Genomic DNA, 25963 nt, shown 5'->3' with positions numbered 1-25963 from the left:
TTTGAAATAAATAATGGCATTATATAATAGAGAAAATGCTGCATGAAAAATATTTGGGTAATAGATTAGCAAAGAGAGAGCCAAGGATGGATTACCATCAGAAGGGAACCTAGAGCAGAACCCTAGAGGCAGGAACTGAAGTAACCCTTACGAACACTGCCCACCAGCTTGGTCCTCATGGCTCGCTCTGCCTGCTTTCTTATGCCACCCAGGACCACCTCCCCGGGGTGGCAGGGTGGCACTGCCCATGGTGAGCTGGGCCCTCCCACATCAATCATTAACCAAGAGAATGCCCCACAGGCTTGCCTACAGGCCAGTCTTAGGGAGGCATGTTCCCTGTTGAGGTTTTCTCTTCCCGGATGACCCAGGCTTGTTTCCAGTTTGCAAAAAATCTAACTAGCACATCTGGCCACTGTTCATGTTTTCATTCTTGGTTAATTCTTAAAACAACTGTCTGAGAAATGCTGTCTTCTTATTTTATTGAGGAAACTTAGGCGGGGGGTGGGGGGGTGGGGTGGGGTGGGGTGGGTTGGGGGTGTTAATATCACTTCTTGGTCTTATTCCTAAGAGGCAATGTAGTAGCTAATTTTCTGATTCTGTCTTAATCGGAAGCCTATATCCTCCCCATTCTATCCCAATCTCCAGCGTAAATACCACATACCATTTTAGTGGTGCACAAATTGTGAGTCCCATGCACAGAAAACCTTCTAAGGATTTGTTAGTAAGAATATGGTCTTGGGGCTGGAGAGATGGCTCAGAGGTTGAGAGCACTGACTGCTCTTCCAGAGGTCCTGAGTTCAATTCCCAGCAACCACATGGTGGCTCACAACCATCTGTGATGAGATCTGGCGCCCTCTTCTGGCCTGCAGGGACACATGCAGGCAGAACACTGTATATTTAATAAATAAATTTTAAAAAAAGAAAAGAATATGGGCTAGCTGTAAGCTTCCATTACTCTATTTCTTCCTTTCTAGGTCTTTCTGCAGCGGCTGGACCTCCTGGAAGACCTCAGTGCTTTCTGCCAGGGTCACAGCTGTGATGCCCTGGTTGTCATGAATATCTTTTTCAACACTCAAAATGAGCCAGTACGGCAGTTAGCTATTTTCTGTCCCCACGCGGCACTTCGAATGACGGTGAGTCTCCTCGTCATACTGAGGGTCAGTGGCCCAAGTGTGCCTTTGTGTTCCATATTCCTGTGCCACAAGACCTTACCTCGAGTTGTATTTTTTTTCCTTAGATTTATTTATTATGTACACAGAAGAGGGCGCCAGATCTCATTACAGATGGTTGTGAGTCACCATGTGGTTGCTGGGAATTGAACTCAGGACTTCTGGAAGAGCAGTCGGTGCTCTTAACCTCTAAGCCATCTCTGCAGCCCTCGAGTTGTATTTTTATACAGAAGGGGTTCTGTGTGTGTTTGTATGTGTTAAATTTTTATTCACTATTGTATGTTTATGTGTCCATGTGAGTATGTGCACATGTGAGTGATGCCCATGGAGGCCAGAAGAGGTTTTTACATTACTTGGAGCTGAAGTGACCTAGCCACCCAACGTGGATGCTGGAATCCAATTGTCCTCATGATTGAGCAAGTGCAATCTCCCCAGCCCCTAATATGTCTAGTGTGTGTGCACATGGAGGTCAGAGGACAGCCTGTAGGTAGGTAGGTCCTGGGGACCAAACTCTGTCAGCCTGGGCAGCAGGTACCTTCTTCTGTTGCCCTATTTTTGTTTTTGAGACAGGGCCTCACACGGTAGCCCAGTCCTTGAACTCACAGCAGTCTTCCTGCCTCCTCAGTGCTGGATGGGAACCCCATATCCAGCTATCCAGAATCTCATAGGCATAGACCCAGGCCCCTTGCCTGTTTTTAGCCATTCGCTCTAAAGAGGGAGTAGCCTTAGTTATACAGATACTGAGAAAAGCATTTCTAAAGATTAGACAGCAATTTCTGTTTATAGGGAGCTTGAAGGAAACCTGGTTAGGAGGAAATGTCAACCTGGAGTTAGAATTTGCTCTTACTGGGCATGCTCACCCAGGCCTGTATTCCCAGAATTTAGGGGCTGCAGCCCAGTGCTACTTAGTAACAGGGAAACTACTCCACAAGCCTAAGTGCTAAGGCCGGGTGTGGCTGCACACCCTCTCCTCCCAGCAGTATCAGGCATGAGGATGGCCCGTGAGTTCGAGGCTAGGCAGGTCTGTGTAGAGTGAGACCCTATCTCAAAAAAACATTCCGAGAGTGGCTGAGAATTGAGCTCAGTGATAGAGTGCTCACCTAGCCAAAGCCCTGGGTTTGATCCTCAATACCACCACCACCACCACCCAAAAAACCCCTAAAACAAACAACCACCACAACAAAAAAAAACTAAAAGAAGATGAGTCCTTTCTCTCCATTCTCTTAACAATTCATGGACAGAAGAAAAGCCTGGGGGTGGGACACCTCCCTAGCATGTGTGAGGTCCCAGAGTCAATCCTCAGCACTACAAAAAGCAAAAGAAAAGCATGCGCGCGCACACACACACACACACACACACACACACATCACACACACACACAGGAACCTTTTCTGCTGTGCACCACACTGGTGTCCACCTGGGAACCACACTCCAGAGATCCAGAGAAGTTCTCAGGAGCACGTCAGCTCCTTTCCTGACCTTCCTTTCGGTTTTCAGTTGGTGACTGATTTAAAATAACGAAAGATTCTGGATTGCCTGTGCTGTGAATATGCTAAGAACAGTCCAGCCTTTCTTTGCACTCAGGAGAGGCATGTCTGTCCTTTGCTGACAGTTTCTCTGTTTCCTCCCCTGCTGTAGGGGTGACTGACACTCAGAGAGAACTAGGATTTTTTGTTTTGTTTTTTTTTGTTTTTTTTTGAGACAGGGTTTCTCTGTGCAGCTTTGCACCTTTCCTGGAACTCACTTGGTAGCCCAGGCTGGCCTCAAACTCACAGAGATCCCCCTGGCTCTGCCTCCTGAGTGCTGGGATTAAAGGCATGCACCATCACCGCTGCCTCCCGGCCGAGAACTAGGTTTTACAATCAGGTAGACACGTTTTTCTGTCTTGGGTTTACCTGCTTGCCCTTTGAGCTAAGCCAGAGGACTCACAGAGTCAGTGACTCAAAGAAGGGTCATCACTGCACACTCTGACGTGGTTGTTTCTAGGCAGAGTCCATGTTCAGAACAAGTGGCTCTTACGAGCCATGCTAAGGGGAAGGTACTTTGGCTACCAGAAAGTACCGTCCACCTTCCAGAACCTAGTCCGTCTCCACCAACCACTCAGTCTGGTGACAGTAGCCACCGTGGTCGTTGTGGAGAGACAGGACCCTGTGCACACTCCCTCGGCCGTCCCTTCCTTCCCTCCTAGTATGACATTTGGAACAGTACTGTTGGTGACAGTCGGGTTCCAGTGTCGGGCCTATTCTGTGGAAGCATCAATTACCGTAAGGAAATGCAGCAGCTGTCCCAATATAATGAGGTGTATGGGAACAGCCAGATGGGTGGCATGCTTGGCCTGTCCCCACCCTCACTCTGTCCTGTTTCTTCCCCTCAGTCCTGTCCTGGCCAAAGAGGAAGTTGCACATGGAACTTGCATTTTATCAAGTGCCAGGGATCCTGGGGTCTGTGTCACTGTTTCAGGTTCTGCCATTATCCAGCGATTTTACTCAAGGAAACCTGAGCCACCAAGAGGTGGGCGTGTCTTTGAGTTCAAGGACAGTCTGGTCTACAGAGCAAGTTCCAGGATGGGCACCAAAGCAACAGAGAAACCCTGTCTCGAAGGAAAAAAAAAAAAAAAAAAACCCAAAAACTCTGTGCACTTTGATTTCTTTGTTAATGAAACAAAATATGTCATCTAAATAAATGTTCCAGACATGCAGGGTATCTTATAATATCAACACATGGGAAGCTGAGGCAGGGGGATTACAATGCATTCAAGGCCAGCCTGGGCTACTTAGTAAGTTCCAGGGCTTCACTAAGTGTTAGAGCTTGTGTCAAAAAAACAAAGGCCATGGGCGGGGGGTGGGGGGTGGGGTGAGAGTGGGGGGCGGTTGGAGCTGTCTGGGAACGTAAATAATCTGGCAGCAATCTTCTGGATGCTTGAAGCCGTGGATTTGATCCCAAGCACCTCAGCTAGGCATGGTGGCACACAGGTAACCTCAATACTGAAAAGGCAGAAGTGCGTGGATTTCTGTGGTTCCAGGCCAGCTAGGGCTCCATAGTGAGACCCTGTCTCAACAAACATGCAAACAAAATAATTTTCACCTCTGCTAGAAACCTCAGCTCTTTGCTATGCCATTACACATCATCCCCTGTTCTTGTCTTCTCTAGATCTGTGGAGTCCTGGAACAGTCCACCTCCCCACCCCTGAAGCTGACCCCTATCCCAAGCATCTCTCCTGACCTCCAAGCCTATCTTCAAGGCAACACCCAGGTCTCTCGGAAGAAATTTCTGCCTGTGCTCCAGGAAGCCCTGTCAGCATATTTTGAATCAACGAAGATGCCTTCAGGGCAGCCTGAGGTAGTGGGTCTGTCCAGGGAGCAGGCGGACAAGGAATTGGACAAGGCATGTAACTCCCTGATGTCTGGACTGAGTCAAGACGAAGAGGACCCTCCGCTGCCCCCCACGCCCATGAACAGCTTGGTGGATGAGTGCCCTCTGGATCACGGGCTGCCGAAGCTCTCAGCCGAGGCCGTCTTTGAGAAGTGTAGTCAGATCTCACTGTCCCAGTGTGCCAGAGCCTGCCCATCAAATAAGTGACCGTGGGAAGAGGGGAAGTGTGGAGGGTGATTGCCCTCCTCAAATGCATGTTTTGAGATGTTCGGTCATTTCACAACCGTGTCTGGTGCCCCAGGATCTAGTGTACAGTTCTCATAAAACTGGGAGGGAAGAAAGCAGCTGCTGTAAGAATGGCTTTCTGCCTCTCCTTTCCCGTCTCTACCAGTCAGACAGGTTTTATTTAATTGAATTATTTAATCTGCATTGATTTTCCTCTATTTCGATGGGTACGATGTGATATGATCACTGTCCTAGCTGAGCAGGACTAAAGGAATGTAGGCCCCATTCTAAGTGTCTTCAGAAAGACCATGAGCAGAGCCAGTATCTGTCATGAATCCATTTAACTACTTGTCTCCATGAATTCACCATTTCATTTGTTTTAAAGTTCTTTTTGAGACAGAGACCCATGTAGCCTAGGCTGGCCTTGAACCCCGTATGTGTCTGAGGCTAGTCTTTTTGAATTCCTAATCCTCCTGAGTGCTGGAATTGTAGTCTCTTATTACCATACCTGGCCTGTCTTGAACACATGGCTGGGTTTCCTTTCTTTGGCTCCTTCTGTCTCACAGGAAGCCCAAAGAGACCCTGGGGACCTGAGGTTCTTGGGGTCACGTAGCACCCAGGACAGCTGTAGTACCTCATAGGTACTTTTTGCCAAGAGGGCAGAACTTGATTGGACCTTAGTGGGTCTGGCAAGTTCTTGTCCATCTTTTTCTGGTTTTGCTCACATTAAAGAAAGCATAGTGTCTTCTGGTGAGACATTTCACTGTCCTGGTCTCATTTTCCCCGTGTAGATGAGGGTTAGGAGTAGATGTTCCCTGGTATTCTGTGACCTGCCTCTTCCTGTCTTCCTTTCCCTCCTCTGCTTCTTTGTGTTTTTCCTGTCTTCCCTGGGAGTGCTGGGGTCACTGGATTGTGTGTGTTTATGTGTGATTGTACCAAGGGACTTAGCCTCATATAGCATGTACAGGGATATATTGTGACCCAGCAGTGAACTCTCCCTTGTCTGCATGTGTAGTCTCTCCCTGCCCCCCTTTTTTCAAACCAACCTCTTTCCCCTGTTCTTACCCCATAAATGTTGCAAACAGTATTGATGAACTGTAGGGTGTGTGGTGGTTTGGGGCAGTCTGACTTCATTTAGGGGATGACGTCTGTAGCCGTTGGGAACTTGAACTATTGGTGCCATCACTGAACCAAAGGGATTATGTCCTGTGACTTGGTACTTGGTTTTGCATTTTTGTTTTGTATTAAACACTTTCTTCCTGTTTGAAGTCTTGTCTCTCTTTAAAGGTGTGATCAGGCCTTCCCTCTGATAATGGCTGCACTACCTACAGACTCATCTTACCATCTCCCATCACTGCTTTCTTGACTAAGCTATGAGCTGTCTCCTTCCTCCTCAACCTTTCCTTGATTCCTGTTCCCAGAGCTTTCCTTAAAATATTCAGTTGTGGGTTGGGGATTTAGCTCCGTGGTAGAGCGCTTGCCTAGCAAGCACAAGGCCCTGCGTTCGACCCTCAGCTCAAAAAAAAAAAAAAAAAAAAAAAAAAATTCAGTTGTGGCCTCAGGTTTTTTTTTTGGGGGGGGTTGGTTTTTCCAGACAGGGTCTCTCTGTGTAGCTCTGGCTGTTCTGGAACTTGCTCTGTAGACAGGCTGGCCTCGAACTCAGAGATCTGCCTGCCTCTGCCTTCCTTGTGCTGAGATTAAAAGCGTGTGCCACCACCAGCTGGCCTGTTTTGTTTCTTCTTTTGAGACAGTCTCCTAAACTGCCCTTGCTTAATCAAATAGCTGAAGCTAACCTCCAGTGCATAGCAGCCCTCCTGCAGGAGCTCTCCTGTGCTGGGGCTTCAGATGGGAGGGCCTGACTTGTCTCTTCTGTTTCCTTATGCTGGAAAGAAGGCCCGAGATAGACTTGTAGATAGAGGACTTAGAGACAGACGTATAGATAGACTTATAGATGGAGGACTGATCTCCAAAGTATATAAAGAACTCAAGAAACTAGACATAAAATATTGAACAATACAATTTAAAAAATGGGCTATACAGCTAAACAGAATTCTCAAAAGAAGAATCTCAAATGGCTGAAAGACATTTAAGGAAATGCTCAACATCCTTAATCATCAGAAAAATGCAAATCAAGATGACTCTGAGATTCCATCTCATACCAGTCAGAATGGCTAAGATCAAAAACACTAATGACAGTCAATGTTGGAGAGGATGTGGAGCAAAGGGAACACTCCTCCACTGTTGGTGGGAATGCAAACTTGTACAACCACTCTGGAAATTAGTTGTTGGTTTTTTTTGTTTGTTTGTTTGTTTGAGCTGAGGATAGAACCCAGGGCCTTGTGCTTGCTAGGCAAATGCTCTACCACTGAGCTAAATCCCAACCCACTGTGGAATCAGTATGGCAGTTTCTCAGAAAATTGGAGATGATCTACCTCAAGACCCAGCCATACCACTCTTGGGCATATACCCAAGGAATGCTCAATCATACCACAAAGATACATGCTCAACTATGTTCATAGCAGCTCTATTCATAATAGCCAGAACCTGGAAACAACCTAGATGCCCGTCAACTGAAGAAGGGATTAAGAAAATGTGGTACATATACACAATGGAGTACTACTCAGCAGAGAAAAACAATGACGGCATGAAATTTGCAGGCAAATGGATGGAACTAGAAAAAATCATCCTGAGTGAGGTAACCCAAACCCAGAAGGACAAACATGGTATGTACTCACTCATAAGTGGATACTAGATATAAAGCAAGGGGCAATCAGACTGCAACCCACAGAACCAGGGAGGCTACCTAGCAGGGGGGACCCTAGGATGACTGTGGCTTATAGTAAGTTTTGGTTTTACTCAATCACTGTGCAAGCTTCAGTGAAACATTTCACTATTAGGATAAGAATTTGTACCGTATCAAGCTGATGAAAGGATATGTTGGCTGTACTTTCAGGAGGAGAGTCTAAAATCTTTTTAGACTATGGATTAGCCTATAGAAAAATGTCTGCTGTAAATCAGTGACGGGAAGGTAAATAGGAATCTCACTCACACTACTTAAGTAAAACATAGCTCTCCGAACAGATGAAAAAATAAATAAATGTTTTGTCTGCATGTAAATAATAATAGTGGTCTTACTATGTAAAAATAAATAAATAAAAATAAAAACATGGGTTGAGGATTTAGCTCAGTGGTAGAGCGCTTGCCTAGCAAGTGCAAGGCCTGGGTTGGGTCCTCAGCTCTGGCAAAAATAAAATAAAATAAAATAAAAACAAAATAGTTCCTAGCTTTACCCCTATGTGTGTATGGTTCTGGTGACTGAACCTAGGACCTCATGCACGCTGGGCAGGTGTTCTATCACTGCACTGACCATTTTTAACTTTTTTTTTTTTTTTGAGACAGAGTTTCTCTGTGTAGCTTTGTGCCTTTCCTGGAACTCACTTTGGAGACCAGGCTAGCCTCGAACTTACAGAGATCTGCCTGCCTCTGCCTCCCTAGTACTAGGATTAAAGGCATGTGCCACCACCGCCCGGCTATTAACTTTTTATTTTGAGACAGGATCTCACCAAGTTGCCCAGGTTGGCTTTGAACTTGTGGTCCTACCTCAGCCTCCTGAGTAGCTGAGATTACAGGCCTTCATCAGGACCGGCTTTTAAAAGCTATCTGCTGGGGTTGCAAGATGATATGGACAAAGGCACCCAGTGCCAAGACGACCAACTTGATCCCTAGGACCTACATGGTAGAAGGAGAGTACCAATTCTCACAAGATGTCACACACACTCCAGTAAGATGGATTTTAAAAATTACATTTTAAGGGCTGGAGAGGTGGCTCAGACGTTAAGAGCACTGGCTGTTCTTCCAGAGGTCCTGAGTTCTATTCCCAGAAACCACATGGTGGCTCACAACCACCTGTAATGAGATCTGGTGCCCTCTTCTGGCCTGTAGACAACACTGTATGTGTAATAAATAAATCTTTTTTAAAAAATTACATTTTAAGGGCTGGAGAGATGGCTCAGTGGTTAAGAACACTGGCTGCTCTTCTGGAGGACCCGGGTTTATTTCCCAGAACTGACAGGGCTCACAACTATCTGTAACTCTAGTCCCAAGAGATCTAACAACTTTTTCTATCTTCCAAGGGCACCAGGTACGCTTCTGGTGCAGAGACATTCACGCAGGCAATACACTCAGGCACATCAAATTAAAAGCAAAAACAATTCGAGGCCAGCCTGGGCTACCAAGTGAGTTCCAGGAAAGGCACAAAGCTACACAGAGAAACCCTGTCTCGAAAAAAACCAAAAACCCAAACAAAACAACAACAAATACCTTTTTTAAGCTTCCAGGGCTAGAGAGTTGGCTCCACAGTTCAGTGCTTTCTCCTCAGTCATGAAGCCTGGAGTTCAGATCCCAGCACCACGTAACAAGACAGACAGCTCTACAAAGGCCTATACCCCAGCTCCAAGAGAGACGGGAAAATTGCTGTTGGATTCCAGCCTAACCAATGCAAGAGCCAGGATCCAGGCTTAGAGAGAGACCTTGTCTCAAAGAAATAGGCCAAATGATAGAGGAGGACACCCTCTCCTGGCCTCCTTGTCCATGTGTGGCTACATACACTCACATACATACAATAAATAATATTTTAGCCAGGTGACATACATACAATAATATTTTAGCCAGGTGGTGGTGGTGCATGCCTTTAATCCTAGCACTCGGGAGGCAAGAGGCAGGCGGATCTCTGTGAGTTCGAGGCCAGCCTGGGCTACAGAGCAAGATCCAGAACAGGCACCAAAACTGCACAGAGAAACCCTGTCTTGGAAAAACAAAATAATAATAATAATGATGATGATAATCATAATATTTTAAAAATAAGTAAGACCTAGTTCCTAGTAGGAACTGGAGCAGAAAGCTCACCCACACATTCCAGATCAGATTATTCTAAAATGTAAGACACTGAAAAATAGAGTTGGGGAGCTGGCTTAACGGAGAGACACTTACTTTATTCAAACATGAAGAGCCTTGTTTAGATCCCCAGAACACGCAAAGGCTGGGCAGGTAGGGGCATCCACCTGTAACCCAGGCTCTCGGGGAATCCCTGGAGTTCAGCTGGCTAGCTAAAACAAGAATTAGTGAGCTATGGGTTCAATTGAGAGACCCTGCCTCAGATTTCCTGAGGAAGACATCCAACATTAGCTTCAGGCTTCCCCAGAATGCACACACTCACACACACACACACACACACACACACACACACACACACACACACAATTATCTTTTAGCGCTCTGCCCCCCTTAGAAGGGCAAAGCAAAGGGCTTCCAGGTTGTAGAGAATCTGTGGAGAACAGATCACCACCCTGGAACTCTCACTCTCCACCCGAAAGCCCGCCCCCACACAAGAGGCTGGGCTTTTGGGCAAACCTGCTCCTTGGGAGGGGCGGTGGCAAAACCTGTTTGAAGATGAGGTTACCTCCCTTCCACACCTCCTTAGAGGTAAGAGCGCAGCTGAGACAGAAAAGGAAGGAGCGGTGGGGGCTGGGACCGCAGCCTCCCACCCTTCGTAAGGTGTCCAAGAACACAGGGCGACTTGGAAAGATGGGAACTATACAAGAAACAGGAAAAAAGACTTTGGAAGTTGGGTAAGTAAGGGCTGACTGGAGACAGAGAGAGGGCGTTTCCTACCACCCAGCCTTCCCGGGTTCCTCAAAGAAGAGCATGCAGAGAAGGGATCTGCAGAGAAGGGACAGGGTGGTTTGGGGCAGGAAATAAATACAGTACGGAACCAATTCCACAGTTTAAAGTTCCTATCTTCTCTCTGATAGACCACCTCTCTCTCTCTCTCTCTCTCTCTCTCTCTCTCTCTCTCTCTCTCTTCTTTAATTTAACCCCCACCCTCTCTTAGAATGGCCATTAGGAGACCTGGCCTAGAACCAAATTTAGAGCCCGGTTCTGCTTCCCAGTGAACCTCTCCTTTCTTCCTCTTCCCTGTGCCATATTTCCCAGCACCGTGGAGGAAAGGCAGGGCTGACTAGGTGTCATCTGCTTTGCTCGGGGTTAACCGGGCAGGTCTGTCTGGGTTCCAGCCAGGTGTGATGTGGGCTGCCTTCGGCTCCTACCCTGCAGGTAAAGCCACTAGCATGGAGGCCAAGGGATTCCCTGATGGCCCTTCCCCTCTGCTCAGCAGCGCAGTCAGGTAGAAAAGGCAGACTATCTGTAGACATAGACCAGGGCCCTCTGGGACACTTCTTCACACCGGTGTCTGCCACTTACTGTCTGGATACTGTTACGTTGTCTTCTCGTGATCTTTTCTTCTGGGGGTGCTGACATCAGGGCTGGGGAGAAGGCAGGAGCTGCAGAGCCAGGGGCCGCCCTGAGACTTGGAGAGCTGGAGCTGAGGGAAGAATGGCAAGATGAAGAGTTTCCCAGGTAAGCCTGGGCCTTCGCCCGCCCGGGGCTCTTCCAGAGGACCCGGGTTTGATTCTCAGAACCACACGGTGGCCCACAACCAATCCTTTGCTCCAGTCCCAAGGGATCTGACACCTTCTTCTGGGCTCCAAGGGCACCGGGCACACATGTGGTGCACAGATAAACGTAGGCAAAACACATGTACACATAAACAAAATCTTCAGGGGAGGGGAAAGAGACCAGAGAGGAAACAGGGTGGAGGGAAGAAAACGGGGCTACCTGGCTGGGGGCTTGTGTCTAAGTGCCTGTTTAATCCCTACCCTCTAGATTGCTTCCGGAGGAGATTGCTAGCCCGCCTGGAGATCCTGAAGACCCTCACAGAGGCTCACAGGCAGGTAAGGAGAGGAAAGTGGAGCTAGACCTGGATCTCCTGGGGATCTTTGCGGCAGGAGACCTCACTGTGGTTTCTGCCCCTCAGTCCCCTTCCTCCATCCCCATTTGCCCTATGTCACTTCCCTGTCTCAGAAGTCACAGGAATTAGCTCCTTTAAATTTTCATTTTAGGTGTCTTTTGTTACCGTTGATGTCTGGGTTTTTGTTCATTTGTTTGAAACAATGCCTCCCTATATAGCCCTGGCTGGCCTGGAACTCCTTTGTAAACTAGACTGACTTTGACAGAGATCCACCTGTCTCTACCTCCCAAGTGCTGGGATTAAAGATGTGTGCCACAATGTCTGAGGGTTTTTTGTTTGCTTGTTTGTTTGTTTTTTGGTTTTTTCAAGACAGGGTTTCTCTGTGTAGCTTTTGGAACCTGTCCTGTAACTCAACTTTGTAGCCCAGGCTGGCCTCGAACTCACAGAGATCTGCCTGTCTCTGCCTCCCGAGTGCTGGGATGAAAGGCGTGCGCCAGCACTGCCCCATGACCGAGGTATTTTTTGACAGTCTCATAGCCCAGGCTGGCCTGGAACTCATATAGAGTCTGAATTGGCCTCAAACTTGCAGTCATCAGGGCCAGAGAAATGGCTCAGCAGTTAAGAACACTGGCTGCTCTTCCGTTTGATTCCCAGAATCCACATGGTGGCTCACAACCCTCCTTAACTCTAGTCTCAGGGCCTCTGACACCCACTTGCGTGCTCTGAGAGCACCAGGTCTACATGTAGTGTACAGACAGACAAACACGCGTGGGAAGTACCCATAGAAAGAAACAAGCGCCGGGCGGTGTTGGCGCACGCCTGTAGTCCCAGCACTCGGGAGGCAGAGGCAGGTGGATCTCTGTGAGTTCGAGGCCAGCCTGGTCTACAGGGCTAGTCCAGGACAGGCTCCAAAGCTACAGAGAGACCCTGTCTTGAAAAAACCAATAGTAAGAAAGAAACAAGCAAGCAGACAAAGCTTGCAGCTATCCTCCTGCCTCTGCCTCCCAGATGCTGGAATTGCAGATCTGAGCCCCTGAGCCTGGTGTCTTGACTTGTGTACCGTTTCTTTGTTTGTTTTGGTACAGAGGCTCTTCTTGCAGCCCAGGCTGACTTCAACCCTCTTGCCTCTTCCTTTGTCGTTCTGGGATCACAGGCATTTGGCTCCATTCCACAAGGGATGTTGAGTCACCATCAGCTCACGTGGTTTTTCCATTTGGGTTTTTTCCTATCTTCCAACCACAGGTACCCCCAGCACCCTGGCCCTGTGTGGCCAGCGCCCCATGCGAAAGCGTCTTTCTGCCCCCGAACTGCAGCTGAATCTGAGTGAGGGAGCAGGGGACACCGGAGCTTCTCCCGCCCACTCGGAATCTTCCTCTTCCGGTGGCAGCCTGGACCTGGAGGTGGATGAACTGGAGACACCTTCAGACTCTGAGCAGCTGGACAGCGGACATGAATTTGAATGGGAAGGTGGGAGCAAACCCAAGGATGAGGCTGATAAAACAGAAGCTGATAGAAAATGCAAGCTCGGGTGGATGGATGGGATGGGATGGGATGTTCGGATTAAGGGGAGGCAGAAGTGTTGGCTCAGTGGTTAAGAGCACTGGTTTCCCTTCCAGAAGACCTGGGTTCGATTCCTAGCACCCACATGACAGCTGTCCCAGGGAATCTGATGTCCTCTTCTGACCTTCAAGGGCACCAGGCACACATGTGGTACACATACATACATGCAGATAAAACACCCATACACATAAAGTAATACATTAGAAATTAAGAGCAGATGACACAGTAATTGAGAGGACAGGGTAGAAACATTGATTTCCGTAGAAAGGGAAAAGAACAGCTTTGGAGGGGCTGGGAGACCAGCCAGGGAATGGAAGGGGAAATTGAGAAAAAGACCGAAGCTTGACATATGATGCACGCCTTTAATCTCAGCACTCAGGAGGCAGAGGCAGGAGAATTTTTGTGAGTTCGAGGCCAGGCCAGCCTAGTCTACAAAGCAAGTTTCACAACAGCCAGAGGTGTTACACTGTCTCAAAAAAAAAAAAAAAAAAAAAAAAAAAAAGGAAATGCCTGTTCCATGCTTTCCTGAACTAGGACTGAATTCATACTGCTGTTGTTGTGTTTGGGACAGGGTCGCTCTTGTAACCCAGGCTGGTCTCAAACTCAAGATCCTTCTTGTCTTGGCCTCCCAAGTGCTGGGACTACAGCCACCAGATGCCACCTGACAGGCCAGAGGTTATAAGCACCAAAAGCTGGGGTGAGGAGGCTGCACTCCTGTGGCCCAGCTCTAAGGCTAAGGTGGGAAGATTGCCCGGAGTCTGAGGACAGTCTAGGCTACAAAAGGAAGCTTGTCTCCTACATGAACTAAATAAACAAACAAACAGAAACACAAGGTACTCAGCTCTCAGGAAATAGTGTTCAGTAGAAATAACTGCCTATAAATACGTGCAGCCGAGGGTCGGGCTCTCCCTGTGTGGACGTTAGGGATTTTGAGGAGACTGAATCAGGGTGTGAACTCTAAGGGTCATGTACAGCAGGTTAGAGAGGGGGTGTTCTAGGTAGATGGAGCAGGTCAGGCATGGCATACTGGGGAATCAAAGCACAAACCCTGACTAGACATGAAGTCCTGGGAGGCAGAGGACGGGTATGAAAAGCTAGTGCTGGGTGAGGCTGGCCGAGTTGGGATCATGGTGGCTGCTATGCCAAGGAGTGTAGACTTCTGTAGACTAGACAATGAGGACTAACAGAAAGTGTTAATTATGGGATATCTGGTTTCACTTAGTGGCTATAGACTGAAAATAATTGGCTGACACCTCCTCCTTGCCCCACAAGCATGAGGACCTGAATTAGTTAGATTCCCACAACCCGTGTTTTAAAAAGCTAGAGCTGGACGTGGTTGCAAGCACATATTTCTTTTTCTTGTTTTTCAAGACAGGTTTTCTTTGTGGAGCCCTGGCTGTCCTGGAACTTGCTCTGTAGACCAGGCTGGTCTTGAACAATTCCTCCTGCCTCTGCCTCCCACTGCTGGGATTAAAGGTGTGAGCTGCCACCACTGCACAGCTGTTGACACAATTCTTTTTTTTTTTTTAATTTATTTTTATTTTTTTTTTTTAGCATTTAAAAAACAAAAAACCCAAAAGTCCCATAAAACAGCAAATCCCCACCCTCCACCCCCCAGCCCAGACAATTCTTTAATCCCAATACTCAGGAGGCAGACATAGGCAGAGAGATAGAAACATCCTGTCTCCAAAAATCCAACACACACACACATACACACACACACACACACACCACCAACAACAACAACAACAAAAAACCCAAATAAACAAAAACAACAACAAAGAAACAAAAAATGATAACTAAGAAAACTATAGCCCTTAATACATAGTGAGTTTGAGTCCAGCCTGGGCAACAGAGTGAGTTCCAGGGCAGCCAGAGCTACAGAGTAAAACCTGTCTCAAAAAGAGAAGGAAGGAAGGGAAGAAGGAAGGGAGGGAGGAAGGAAGGGAGAGAGGGAGGCAGGGAGGTAGGCAGGGAGGAAGGGAGGAAGAAAGGGAAAGAAAGAGCCGGGCAGTGGTGCACAGGCCTTTAATCTCAGCACTCAGGAGGCAGAGGCAGGTGGATCTCTGTGAGTTCGAGGCCAGCCTGGTCTACAAAGTGAGTTCCAGAACAGCCAGGGCTACACAGAGAAACGCTGTCTCAAAAACAAATAAATAACCGGGCAGTGGTAGCACATGCCTTTAATCCCAGCACTCTGGAGACAGGCAGGCGGATCTCTGTGAGTTCAAGGCCAGCCTGGGCTACAGAGTGACTTCCAGGAAAGGCTCCAAAGCTACACAGAGAAACCATGCCCCAAAATAAACAAACAAACAAACAAACAAATAAATAAAATCCTAGCGCTCAGGAAGCTGAGGCAGAAGGATCATGACTTGGAGACTAGCCTAAGCCACACAGTGAAGACCTTCTCTCAGAAACTCAAACAAACAAAATTGAGGAGTAAACTCTAGCAATCCAGGAGAATTACAAGAAATCTGCCTTGTGCACTGCCCCCACCTGTCTTTTAGATGATTTGCCTCGAGCAGAAGGCCTGGGGGCCAGTGAGGCAGCTGAAAGGCTGGGCGGGGGTTGTGTGTGGGACGTGGCTGGAGAAGACGGTCATCGCTGGAGGGTGTTCCGAACAGGACAGCGAGAGCAGCGAGTGGACATGACCATCATCGAGCCCTATAAGAAAGTGCTGTCTCATGGAGGTAAGGGCAGAGGCAAGACAAGGACGTAAACCATGCTGGGCCAGTGAGTAAAGGTGCTTGCCACTCGCGTCTGGCAACCTGAGTCTGACCCCCCAGAGCCAAGGAGAGAACTAACTCCGTAAACGTTGTCCTCTGACCCCCACACGGCCCCACGCATGCACATACACAATAATAATAATTGAAAGCAGCAGCGAAGGCGACTGCCGTGCTGGCTCAGCAGGTAAGAAGAGCTCTTGCTCTTGCAGAGAGCACCTGGGCTTGCTTCCCAGCAGTCACATGACAGCTCACAACTGTCAGTCACTCCAGTTCCAGGGGATCTCACAAGCTCTTCTCTTCCCCACGGTGCACACACATGCGTGCAGGCAACACACTCACACACAAAATAAAATAGGGGTTGGGGATTTAGCTCAGTGGGTTCGAGCCTCAGCTCAAAAAAAAAAAAAAAAAAAGATGCATTGTTTTGGGCTGGAGGGATAGCTCAGCCGTTAAAGGCTAGGCTCACAAGCAAAAATACAAAATAAAATAAAGAACCACACACCTACAGAAAAACCTCTGACCGCTTGACTCACGTGCCTTAGGTGGAGACTCCGTTGTTGGTTCAGCCTCCTTTCTGTGACTTCCAGAGACCCTCATCTTAAATGGAAGTGCTGTCTGTTTACAGATTGAGTGAATTTTCCTCACATTGGTCCCCAGGTTACCATGGTGATGGCCTCAATGCTGTCATCCTCTTTGCTTCCTGCTATCTACCCCAAAGCAGCGTTCCCAACTACACCTATGTCATGGAACACTTGTTCAGGTGAGGCGGAAGCGGAAACCTGAACAGGCTTGTAAAGGGGGCTGAGGAAAAGGGGTGGGAAAGACACCCCCCCACCCCCTGTCCAAAGTCAATAGCTGCCTGGAGAGACTCTATACAGACACACAGCACGTACCTTCCCTAAAATGTTGTTCCCAGGTATATGGTGGGGACTTTGGAGCTGCTGGTAACTGAAAATTACCTGCTGGTTCACTTGAGTGGAGGCACAAGCAGGGCCCAAGTGCCGCCGCTGAGCTGGATACGCCAGTGTTACCGCACCTTGGATAGGAGGTGAGACCCCAGCACGGGGGACCAGCTCCCACTGTCTTCCCCACCTTTCCTCATTTTCCCTTTGACCCTTGGCTGTTCTCTGAGAATGACTTGCCGTGTGGCGCCTGCTCTCAAATCCAAGGCCCCCTTGTCCCACCCAGCCTCTTGAGGAGTCACGGCCTGAGCCACCATGCCAGACCCCCTCTGCATCTCTTTAGAAGTGTCTCCTGTTGTGTCCTGGAGAGTCGGTGACGTCTGGCCCTTAAGACTTGGTCGCTACTCTTTAGAAAGGTCACTTAGCTTTCCTGCTCAGCTTCCTTGTGAATCCCCCCCGGCACGTGGCTGGTGACAGTCACACACACACACACACACACACACACACACACACACACACACACCGTGTCATGTGTCCCCCCCCCCTACTCCCCCCCCCCCGTCCCCCATCCCCAAGTCTTACCACTTCCTTTCCACATCTCACTGCTGTCTCCCCTCTTCCTTCATCCCTGGCGTGTGAACACCGCCCCCCCCCCAATCAAGTTCCTTTTTCTCCTTTGTTTTCTCATCATTTATTTCTTTATTTATTTTCTGTTTTTGTTTTTTCAATACAGGCTTTCTCTATATAACAGTCTGGTTGTCCTGAAACTCACTCTGTAGCCCAGGCTGGCCTCAAACTCACAGAGATCCGCCTGCCTCTGCCTTCTTGGGGATTAAAGGCATGCGCCACCACCGCCCGGCGCATGTATTTATTTTTCTTTTTTTTTTTTAAGATTTATTTATTTATTATGTATACAGCATGTATGACTGCAGGCCAGAAGAGGGCACCAGATCTCATTACAGATGGTTGTGAGCCACCATGTGGGTGCTGGGAATTGAACTCAGGACCTCTGGAAGAGCAGTCAGGGCTCTTACCCTCTGAGCCATCTATTTTTCAATTGGAGACAGGGTCTCATATAACCCAGGCTGGCTATCTGTGTAACTAACATAACCGTGAACGTCTGGTCTTCCTGCCTCTCCACCTCCCCAGTGCTTAGGTTACAGGTGCTATCACCATGCCTGGCTTGGCCACCTCACCCTGAATTTTCTGTCTTCTTTCATCTTTTCCATTTTTTCTCCTTGCTGATCTTTTTCCTACTTAAGAGCTTTGTTGTTTCTTGTTTAGGGAAGGGGTTTATTATTTTTTTAAAGATTTATTTATTATTTAATGTGCACCAGTATTTTGTATTATGTAATATATATATATATATATATATATATATATATATATATTTTTTTTTTTTTTTTTTTCCCTCTGTGTGAAGGTGTCAGATCCCTGGAACTGGAGTTACAGACAGTTGTGAGCCATGTGGGTGCTGGAAATTGAACCTAGGTCCTCTGGGTGAACAGTCAGTGCTCTTAACCGTGGAGCCATCTCTCCAGCCCCAGGGGTTTATTTTATATAGGGGCTCATGGAGCCTAGGTTGGCTTCAAACTCTCAATGTAGCCCTGGTTGGCTTTGAATTCCTGATCCTCTTGCCTCTGTTAGGGTCTCCGCAGAGTGCTGAGATCACAGGCGCCGCTGCACCTGACCTCCACTTGGAGTTTAGTGGTCCCTGGGCTGCATAGTGGGAAAGATGGAGACGTCTGCCAAAGGGATTTATGTAGGCCGCAGAGAAATGAGTCACAGAGGTACTATAAAGGAACATTCCCCTAAACATGGAGTAAAGATGGTTGAATAAATCAGGACGTGCTCAAGGCATGGGGATTAGGCACAGCTGCCAGAGAAATTTGGGAGAGAGAGACACCAAAGAGCCTGTAGTATAGAAGATAACCCACCTGTTGTTCTTCATGGACAAAGGTGGAACAGGGAACACATAATCGTATTGGATTCTTCCTCAGGCTTCGGAAAAACCTTCGAGCCCTGGTGGTTGTCCATGCTACGTGGTACGTGAAGGCGTTCCTGGCACTGGTTCGGCCCTTTATCAGGTACTAGTTCAAGACACAAAGCCATCACTTTCTCTATTGTCTATTGTGACATTAAGGAGGTGTTACCCTGTTCTTTCTAACCTTACCATTCTGCTCGCTACGTTTCCCTCTGTGACATCCTCCAGGATCACTCTCCCAATACAAAACATAATTGGTTTATTCTCTCTCTTCAGTTCCAAGTTCACACGAAAGATCCGATTTCTGGACAGCCTTGGGGAGCTGGCCCAACTCATCTCCCTAGATCAAGTCCACATCCCTGAAGTTGTCAGACAGTGAGTCCTGCCCTTAAGGATGCTGGTTTGGGATGGGATGTCTAAAGCCAATCCTGTTTCTCAACATCACTGGGGAGATACAAAGAACTAAGACACACAGGCCCTGCTTTGGACTGTTTCAGTGGGAAAACTTCATAGAGAAAAACTAAGGATACTATTATGTATTATACTACAAATGAAGGGGGCCAGTGAGATGACTCAGCGGGTAAAGGTACTCGCTGACAATCTTGACTTTGACCCCCAAACCTACAAGGTAGAATAAATCCATGGCACACATTTATAGATAAATGTAAACAAAATTTAAAGAACAATGAAAAATATTATGCAAGAGACACTGAGGGGGGCATCAGATAATCCCAGCACAGAAGATGCAGGAGGTTCAGTGTAGCCTTACAAATTATGAAGAGGTAAGCCAGCAGCCAAGAGAAACTATGCAGTGGGGGTGTGTTAGCGAGCAGAAGATGGGAAGGGACTCGGGTCCCCAATTTCTAGCTCCCCCAATTCACCTTCTTTCCCCATAATAGAGGAATAAGAACCCCCAAATCCTGAACCCCAAACTACTCCCCCCACCTCTCTGTAGGCTGGACCAGGATCTCCACGGCTCAAGAGGCACCTAACCGGAACTGGACAAAGGGCCATAGTAGAATCAGGCCGAGATGGTGATCGCTTTGCACACTGGAGCTGTTCTGTAAACCATCTCATCCTGAACCAGGCCCCCACCCCGTTCCACTGGATCCTCGCTTCACTTCTCGATGGATACCCTCTTCTGGACACTGCCTTCAAGCTGGGCTTTGAGGGTGGGAACCCCATACATGGGGTGGCTTGCATTTTGGCTGTCAGAAAGGAAGACGTGGTGTGGCCACGGAAGTGCAGAGCTCTGGGATTTAATTCTGCTTTATCTATAAAATGTGTGGGTCTCAGTTTTCTTCTCTGTAATCAAAACCTCTGGGATCCTTCCCATCTTGGTCATCTTAGCGGTCTTTTGAGGGGAGGTGGGGGGAAGGTTAAGGTTTAACCAACAACCACAGCCAGCCTGTCTGCTGGAGCCCAGGAGCCAACCCCTTCTTAGTCTGCTGCCTGTGATCCTGGGAAGGACTGCTGTCCTAGCCAATGTTTTCACCCTTGTTAGTAAATTCAGACCTGTGGCCTTTAATAAACGGTGATGAGAGATTTAAGTCGAACAAGTTTCCGCCCAAATCCTTACATCATAATCCACCTTTCGGTTCTGGCACAGAATTCTTGCTTGCCAGAGTTCCTCGGGAGTTTTTAGCTCAGCCCCTGGGGCTGCTGGCCCTGCTCGGCAAGAGCGCTTAGGGGGAAGGGCGTGGTGGCACGCGCCTTGGAGCACCCTCTTGGTCGGTTCAAACGACCTCTAGACCTGGCAGGTTGGTGCAGAGCGGAAGGGAGGGAGAGAAGGTAGGAGCCTGGGCCTACCTCTCGACCCCAAGCCTCCCAGCCCCATGGTCCCCGCCGCCTGCATGCTGCTCTGGGCCCTGCTGCTTAGTCTGGGGCCCCGGGCGGCGGGGGCCCAAGAGCAGACGTCAAACCCGACCGCCACCGCCACCGCCACCGCCACCGCCACCCTGACGACTGGGGTGCAGAGGATCAGCTTCCGCTTTGGGGGCCCAGCCCGCAGCCGCCGAAGCACAAGCATCACCTCCCAGAACAGTGTACCCCAGAAGATGAAGGTAACGCTGGAGGATGATAATGATGCCCTGGCCGTTGCTGACCGCCTGGCTGCTCCGGCAGCCGCTGAGCTCCTGTCCACTGTGACGGGCACTAGCCGGTCGTCAATGGTCGACCCCATTGAGTATGAGGAGGATGGTTCCTTGGAAGAGGGAGTCGTGATTGATGCCAGAAAAACCACCTTCCCTATGACTCTCTTTTCGACCCACAATACTGGAGGAAGTTCTAGCAGTACCGGGAGAGTTATAGCCAATAGCCAGGATCCAGAGATTAGGATGACCACCGAACTGTCATCCCTCACTTCAAAGCCTTCTGTGGACATGACTACTATAGACCTGACTTCTGACACCACTGGGCGCCAGTGGTCGACACCTGGGTCCACCCCATCCTCGTGGCCATCACCCTCACCCACAGCCATGCCATCTCCTGAGGATCTGCGGGTGATGCTGCTGCCTTGGGGTCCATGGCACTGCCACTGTAAGTCAGGTACCATGAGCAGGAGCCGCGCTGGAAAGCTGCATGGCCTTTCTGGGCGTCTTCGAGTTGGGGCACTGAGCGAACTCCGCACGGAGCACCGGCCCTGCACCTACCAGCAATGTCCTTGCAATAAGCTCCGGGAGGAGTGCCCTCTGGACTCGAGTCTCTGTCCTGACAATGGCTGCATCTCTCACACCACCTTGGTCAGCACCTCTCCACAGGTCCCTGTCCATCTGAGACGCAGACCCATCCTCCCACTCACTAGCCCGAGCCCGAGCCCAGCTCTTACCTTTTGGAAACGTGTCAAGATCGGCCTAGAGGATATCTGGAATAGCCTTTCTTCAGTGTTCACAGAGATGCAACCGGTAAGTTGTTTTGCCGATGAGCCAGGACCTCCGTTGACGAATCTGAGAAGTCCTGATGTCCCAAATCCTGTTGCTAACACAGTCAGTGTACTTACAGCAGCTGTTGCTGACTTACCTGTCCAGTTACTGAGTCATAACTTGCGCTGGTTATCCTTGGCCCATTTTGTGTGTGTGTGGGGGGGTTTTTTGTTTGTTTGTTTTGGTTTTTGTTTTTCGAGACGGGTTTCTCTGTGTGGCTTTTCGCCTTTCCTGGAGCACACTTTGGAGACCAGGCTGGCCTCGAACTCACAGAGATCTGCCTGGCTCTGCCTTCCGAGTGCTGGGATTAAAGGCGTGCGCCACCACCCGGCCCATTTTGTGTTTTGTTTGGTGCGTTCGGGGTGCGTTTGCACATGGCACTGGGGCCTGCGTCCCTACCTCACACATGGTAGGTGGTAGGCAGTGTTCTACCATTGAAGTGCACCGCCATCTCCATCTCCACCTTGCTTTTTCTCCAAGCCTTGCCTCTTCTTTCTTTCTTTTTTTTTTTTTTCCCAGACCAGGTCCCCACTATCTTGTCTGGGCTGGCCGGTGACTCCTGGGCTGAGGTGATTCTCCCCAACACCTTAAACTTCACTATAGTGGAAGGCTCAGCTAACTCACAGACATCCACCTGCCTCTGCCTTCCAAGTGCAGGGATTAAAGGTGTGCGACAGCATGCCCAGGAAGATAGCTTCTTGTTTTTTGTTTGTTTGTTTGTTTGTTTGAGACAGGGTCTCTCTATGTAACCCTGGCTGTCCTAGAACTCACTATGTAGACCACGCTGGCCTTGAACTCAAACAAATCCTTCTGTTTCTGCTGGAATTAAAGGTGTGTGCTATTGTGCCTTTTTTTTTTTTAAACATTTGTGTGCATGTCTGGTGTGTGTGTGTGTGTGTGTGTGTGTGTGTGTGTGTGTGTATGTGTGTGTGTGTGTGTGTGTGTATGTGTGTGTGTGTGCGTGTGTGTGTTACTTGTGGAGGTCACAGGACAACTTGTGGTAGCTAGTTCTCTCATCCCACCATGTGATTTCCAGGATCAAACTCAGGTTGTCAGGCTTGGAGTGATCTCACCAGCCTAAGACAGTCTCTTATAGCCCAGGATGGCCTTGAACTCATGGTGCTCATGGTGCAGCTAAGGATGAATTCACTTCTATGGTGCTGGGATAAAGGATGTGTAGCATTGTGTCTTGTCACTTCTTGAACAAATACTGGTCATTTAGCTGTGTCTTACGGGTCAGCAGCCAAATAAAGACTTCTTTTACCTTGCCAGGCGGTGGTGACGCCGGGTAGTGGTGACGTGCGCCTTTAATCCTAGCACTCAGGAGGCAGAGAGAGATGGACCTCTGTGTGTTTGAGACCAGCCTGGTCTCTAGGGTGAGATCCAGGACAGCCAAGACTACATAGAGAAACCCTGTCTTGAAAGACCCTCAAGCGCCACCCCCACCCCCTCAAAGACTGCTTTTTCCTTTTTAAGAGTCTTAGTTCTGGCTGACTTCCAATTGACCACAGTTTCCCCAACATGCTTGGCTGTAAAGACTCAATTCATAGACAATGGACATGGGACATATCAACCAATTAATGATTAACATGAGTTTTTGTTTTTTGTTTTTTCTTCGAGACAGGTTTTCTCTGTGTATCCCTGGCTGTCCTGGAACTCACTCTGTAGACCAGGCTGGCCTCGAACTCACAGAGATCTGCCTGCCTCTGCCTCCCAAGTGCTCCCAAGATTAAAGATGCGCATCACCACTGCCTGGCAAAGTTTTAAAAAATTATTGTGCAAGGGTGTTTTTCCTGCACCTATGTCTGTGTACCATACATTCCTGGTTCCCATGGAAACCAGAAAAGGGATGACTCCCTGGAACTGTTGTTACAGATGATTGTGAGCCGAACCCACATCCTCTGGAAGAGCAGCCGGTGCTCTTAACCACTGAGCCATCTCTGCAACTCTGATGAACACAGTTTTGACTTACTGCATTCTAACAGCAACAGTTAATATCTTAGGTCTCACTCCAGATATGGCACTTGGATCTGTCCTCAGCTTAGAGTGTTGTATACTGTTGACAGGTGAAGAAACAGGTTTACAGGCTAGTAGGGCTGGGTAGTTCAGTGGTCTTGCCTAGCACATGCAAAGGTGATGGGTTCAGTCATAGTGACAGAGCCAATAAAACTGGAATGTTTCTACCAGTCCCCAGGCTCCCAAAGGACTGTCCTTGTGAGACTGTACCCAGCAACTTAAGCTTTCACAAAGAAGCTGGGTGTGATGGGTGCCACCTTTAATCCCACCTTTAATCAGGAGGCAGAAGCAGCCAGCTCTCTGAGAGTTTGAGGCCAGCCAGAGCTACATAGTGAGATCCTGACTTAAACAAACAGTAAACAAGTTACTAAGGGTTCAGACTGACTCTGGCCAGTTGCTAGGCATGACTGGCAGGGGAAAGTCAATCAGCACAGGGCCCACTTGGTGATTTGCTGGTTTCTATTTTTGGTTTCCTCCTAGTGAGTCCAATTCTATTTTTAATATAAAAATAAAGCCCTGTGGGCAGGAGATTTATGCAGCTTGGTTAGCAGGGTGCTTGCCTAGTATTCCGAAGTCCCCGGTCAGTGGACTGGAAATACTGCTTGGTGCTTAAGAGCATTAACTGCTCTTCCAAAGGACACCAGTTCAGTTTCCAACACACCATTCAGGCACTCACACGCACCTTGGAACTCCTGCTTGAGGGGGATTCAACACTCTGTGGACACCTGTATTCTCAGGTACATGCACTCACATGCACACACATTAAAAAGTTCAAAATAAAAAACATCCCCCCCCAAAAAAAATAAAAATATGTTCCTGTCCCGCCAGGGAGGCAACTTGACAAGTGTTTACTGCTCATGTCTAATAACCTGAGTTCCATCCCCAGAAACCATATGAAAACCCAGATGTGGAGGCACACATCTGCGATCCCAGCACTCATATGGTGATGGGAGGTAGGAGACAGAATTGGCCTGAAGCAGAAATGGGATACTGTCTGAAAAAACAAGAAGGAGAAAACTCTCAAAAAGCTGACCCCCAAATCCACACATGTGCCACCATATAGCCATGCCCTCATTCCCACAAAAATTTGATTTTCTTTTTTTGAGACAGGGTCTATATAGCCTTGGCTGAGCTGGAACTTACAATATAGACCAGGCTGGCCTCAAGCCCGAAGTGCTAAGATTAAAGGAGTATGTTACCATACCTGACCAGCTCAAAATAAATCCTAAAAACAAAACAAAACAACAACACCAACAACAACAACAAAACAACAACAACAACAAAAACCAGGCAGTGGTGGTGCACGCCTCTAATCCAGCACTCGGGAGGCAGAGGCAGGTGGATCTTTGTGAGTTCGAAGCCAACCTGGTCTACAGAGTGAGATCCAGGAAAGGCGTAAAGCTACACAGAGAAACCCTGTCTCGAAAAACCAAACCAAAAAACAAACAAACAAAAACAAGGCCAGCCTGGGCTATACAAGAAAAGACCTTGCTTTAAAAAAAAAAAAAAAAAAAAATGAAGAAACAGAGAGAAAGAAGGCAGAGCTAGGGAGATGGTCCAGTGGATAAAATGCTTGCTGAGCAACCGTGAGGAAAGTTCAGATCCCCAGGCGCCGCTGGAAGTCATGTGTGTGTACTCGGGTTCAGTGAGACCTTGCTTCAGTGAGCAATGGTCAAGGAGACACTCAACATCAACTCCTGACACACACAGGAACATGTGCACTCTCCTGCACTCGTGCACACACACACTCACACACTCAAACCATACCAGCAGGGTTGAGGAAATGGTTTGTAGAGGGTAAAGCAAGGAAAATAGTGTAGATGTGATTATAATCTCTCCTTTTCTCTATTTTCTTGCCTTCCCCAGATAGAAAGAAATCAGAGGTAATGGCCACGTCACCTTCAAGAGGAGATGACCGCATGTAACCTCCCTTTTCAACCCCAGCACCCACTACATATTTTTAATACAGAGAAAAAAACCCCATAAAAACCACATATTTTGGTCTCATTTTTTCTTTTTGGTTGTGACTGGGTCAAACCCAGGGTTCTGCACATGCTAAGCAAACACTCGTCCACTGGTCTTGTCTTTTTTGGTTTTTCCAGACTGCAGACAGGGTTTCTCTGTGTAGCCCTGGCTGTCCTGGAACTTGCTCTGTAGACCAGGCTGGCCTCAAACTTAGGAGATCCGCCTGGCTTTGCCTCCGAGTGTTGGGATTAAAGGTGTGCGTCACCACCGCCTGGTCTTACATCCTTACAGAAGTAGTTACTCAGGGACTTTAGAGCCAGC

The 25963-nt window shown here is 48.3% G+C and overlaps 3 protein-coding genes across 5 annotated transcripts in view; all 3 read left to right on the top strand.

Annotated features, from left to right (window-relative positions):
* The window catches only part of Prune1 (prune exopolyphosphatase 1), a 30138-nt gene extending 24489 nt beyond the window's left edge, over positions 1 to 5649 (top strand). For both annotated transcript variants that reach the window (XM_036189694.1, XM_036189695.1), the window contains 2 exons: positions 975 to 1133; positions 4320 to 5649. In XM_036189694.1, the coding sequence (XP_036045587.1) occupies positions 975 to 1133; positions 4320 to 4748 (588 nt within the window). In that variant the 3' untranslated portion in view covers positions 4749 to 5649. The remainder of the gene's footprint in view (positions 1 to 974; positions 1134 to 4319) is intronic.
* Positions 5650 to 10175: 4526 nt separating this feature from the next.
* On the top strand, positions 10176 to 20267 carry Bnipl (BCL2 interacting protein like). Of its 2 annotated transcripts, XM_036191179.1 has the most exons (10): positions 10176 to 10393; positions 11085 to 11180; positions 11487 to 11554; positions 12814 to 13038; positions 15636 to 15818; positions 16512 to 16614; positions 16771 to 16902; positions 18757 to 18843; positions 19017 to 19115; positions 19696 to 20267. In XM_036191179.1, exons 1-10 carry the CDS (start codon positions 10215 to 10217, stop codon positions 19730 to 19732), a joined length of 1209 nt encoding a protein of 402 aa, XP_036047072.1. In that variant the 5' UTR covers positions 10176 to 10214; the 3' UTR covers positions 19733 to 20267. The 2 variants fall into 2 exon arrangements, with proteins under 2 accessions (XP_036047072.1, XP_036047073.1); XM_036191180.1 differs by lacking the exons at positions 11085 to 11180; positions 16771 to 16902.
* A 271-nt stretch (positions 20268 to 20538) lies between these two features.
* C6H1orf56 (chromosome 6 C1orf56 homolog) lies at positions 20539 to 25564 on the top strand. The gene is made up of 2 exons (XM_036189478.1): positions 20539 to 21643; positions 25544 to 25564. Exons 1-2 carry the CDS (start codon positions 20576 to 20578, stop codon positions 25562 to 25564), a joined length of 1089 nt encoding a protein of 362 aa, XP_036045371.1. The 5' UTR covers positions 20539 to 20575.
* Positions 25565 to 25963: the final 399 nt, after the last annotated feature.

The sequence above is a fragment of the Onychomys torridus genome, chromosome 6 (assembly GCF_903995425.1).
Source record: "Onychomys torridus chromosome 6, mOncTor1.1, whole genome shotgun sequence".
In the NCBI taxonomy this organism is placed as follows: domain Eukaryota; kingdom Metazoa; phylum Chordata; class Mammalia; order Rodentia; family Cricetidae; genus Onychomys; species Onychomys torridus.
Note: the sequence above shows the minus strand (reverse complement) of the source record. Positions and strands in the feature narration are given on the sequence as shown.

What these genes read in the sequence shown, in the direction of transcription:
- Bnipl (XM_036191179.1), top strand. Translation starts at nt 10,215, where the DNA reads ATGAGGTTACCTCCCTTCCACACCTCCTTAGAGGTAAGAGCGCAGCTG. An exon ending in CAAGATGAAGAGTTTCCCAG is followed by an intron (nt 11,181 to 11,486) that starts GTAAGCCTGGGC and finishes CCTACCCTCTAG; the next exon opens with ATTGCTTCCGGAGGAGATTG. An exon ending in GAAAGTGCTGTCTCATGGAG is followed by an intron (nt 15,819 to 16,511) that starts GTAAGGGCAGAG and finishes ATTGGTCCCCAG; the next exon opens with GTTACCATGGTGATGGCCTC.
- C6H1orf56 (XM_036189478.1), top strand. Translation starts at nt 20,576, where the DNA reads ATGGTCCCCGCCGCCTGCATGCTGCTCTGGGCCCTGCTGCTTAGTCTG. An exon ending in TGTTCACAGAGATGCAACCG is followed by an intron (nt 21,644 to 25,543) that starts GTAAGTTGTTTT and finishes TGCCTTCCCCAG; the next exon opens with ATAGAAAGAAATCAGAGGTA.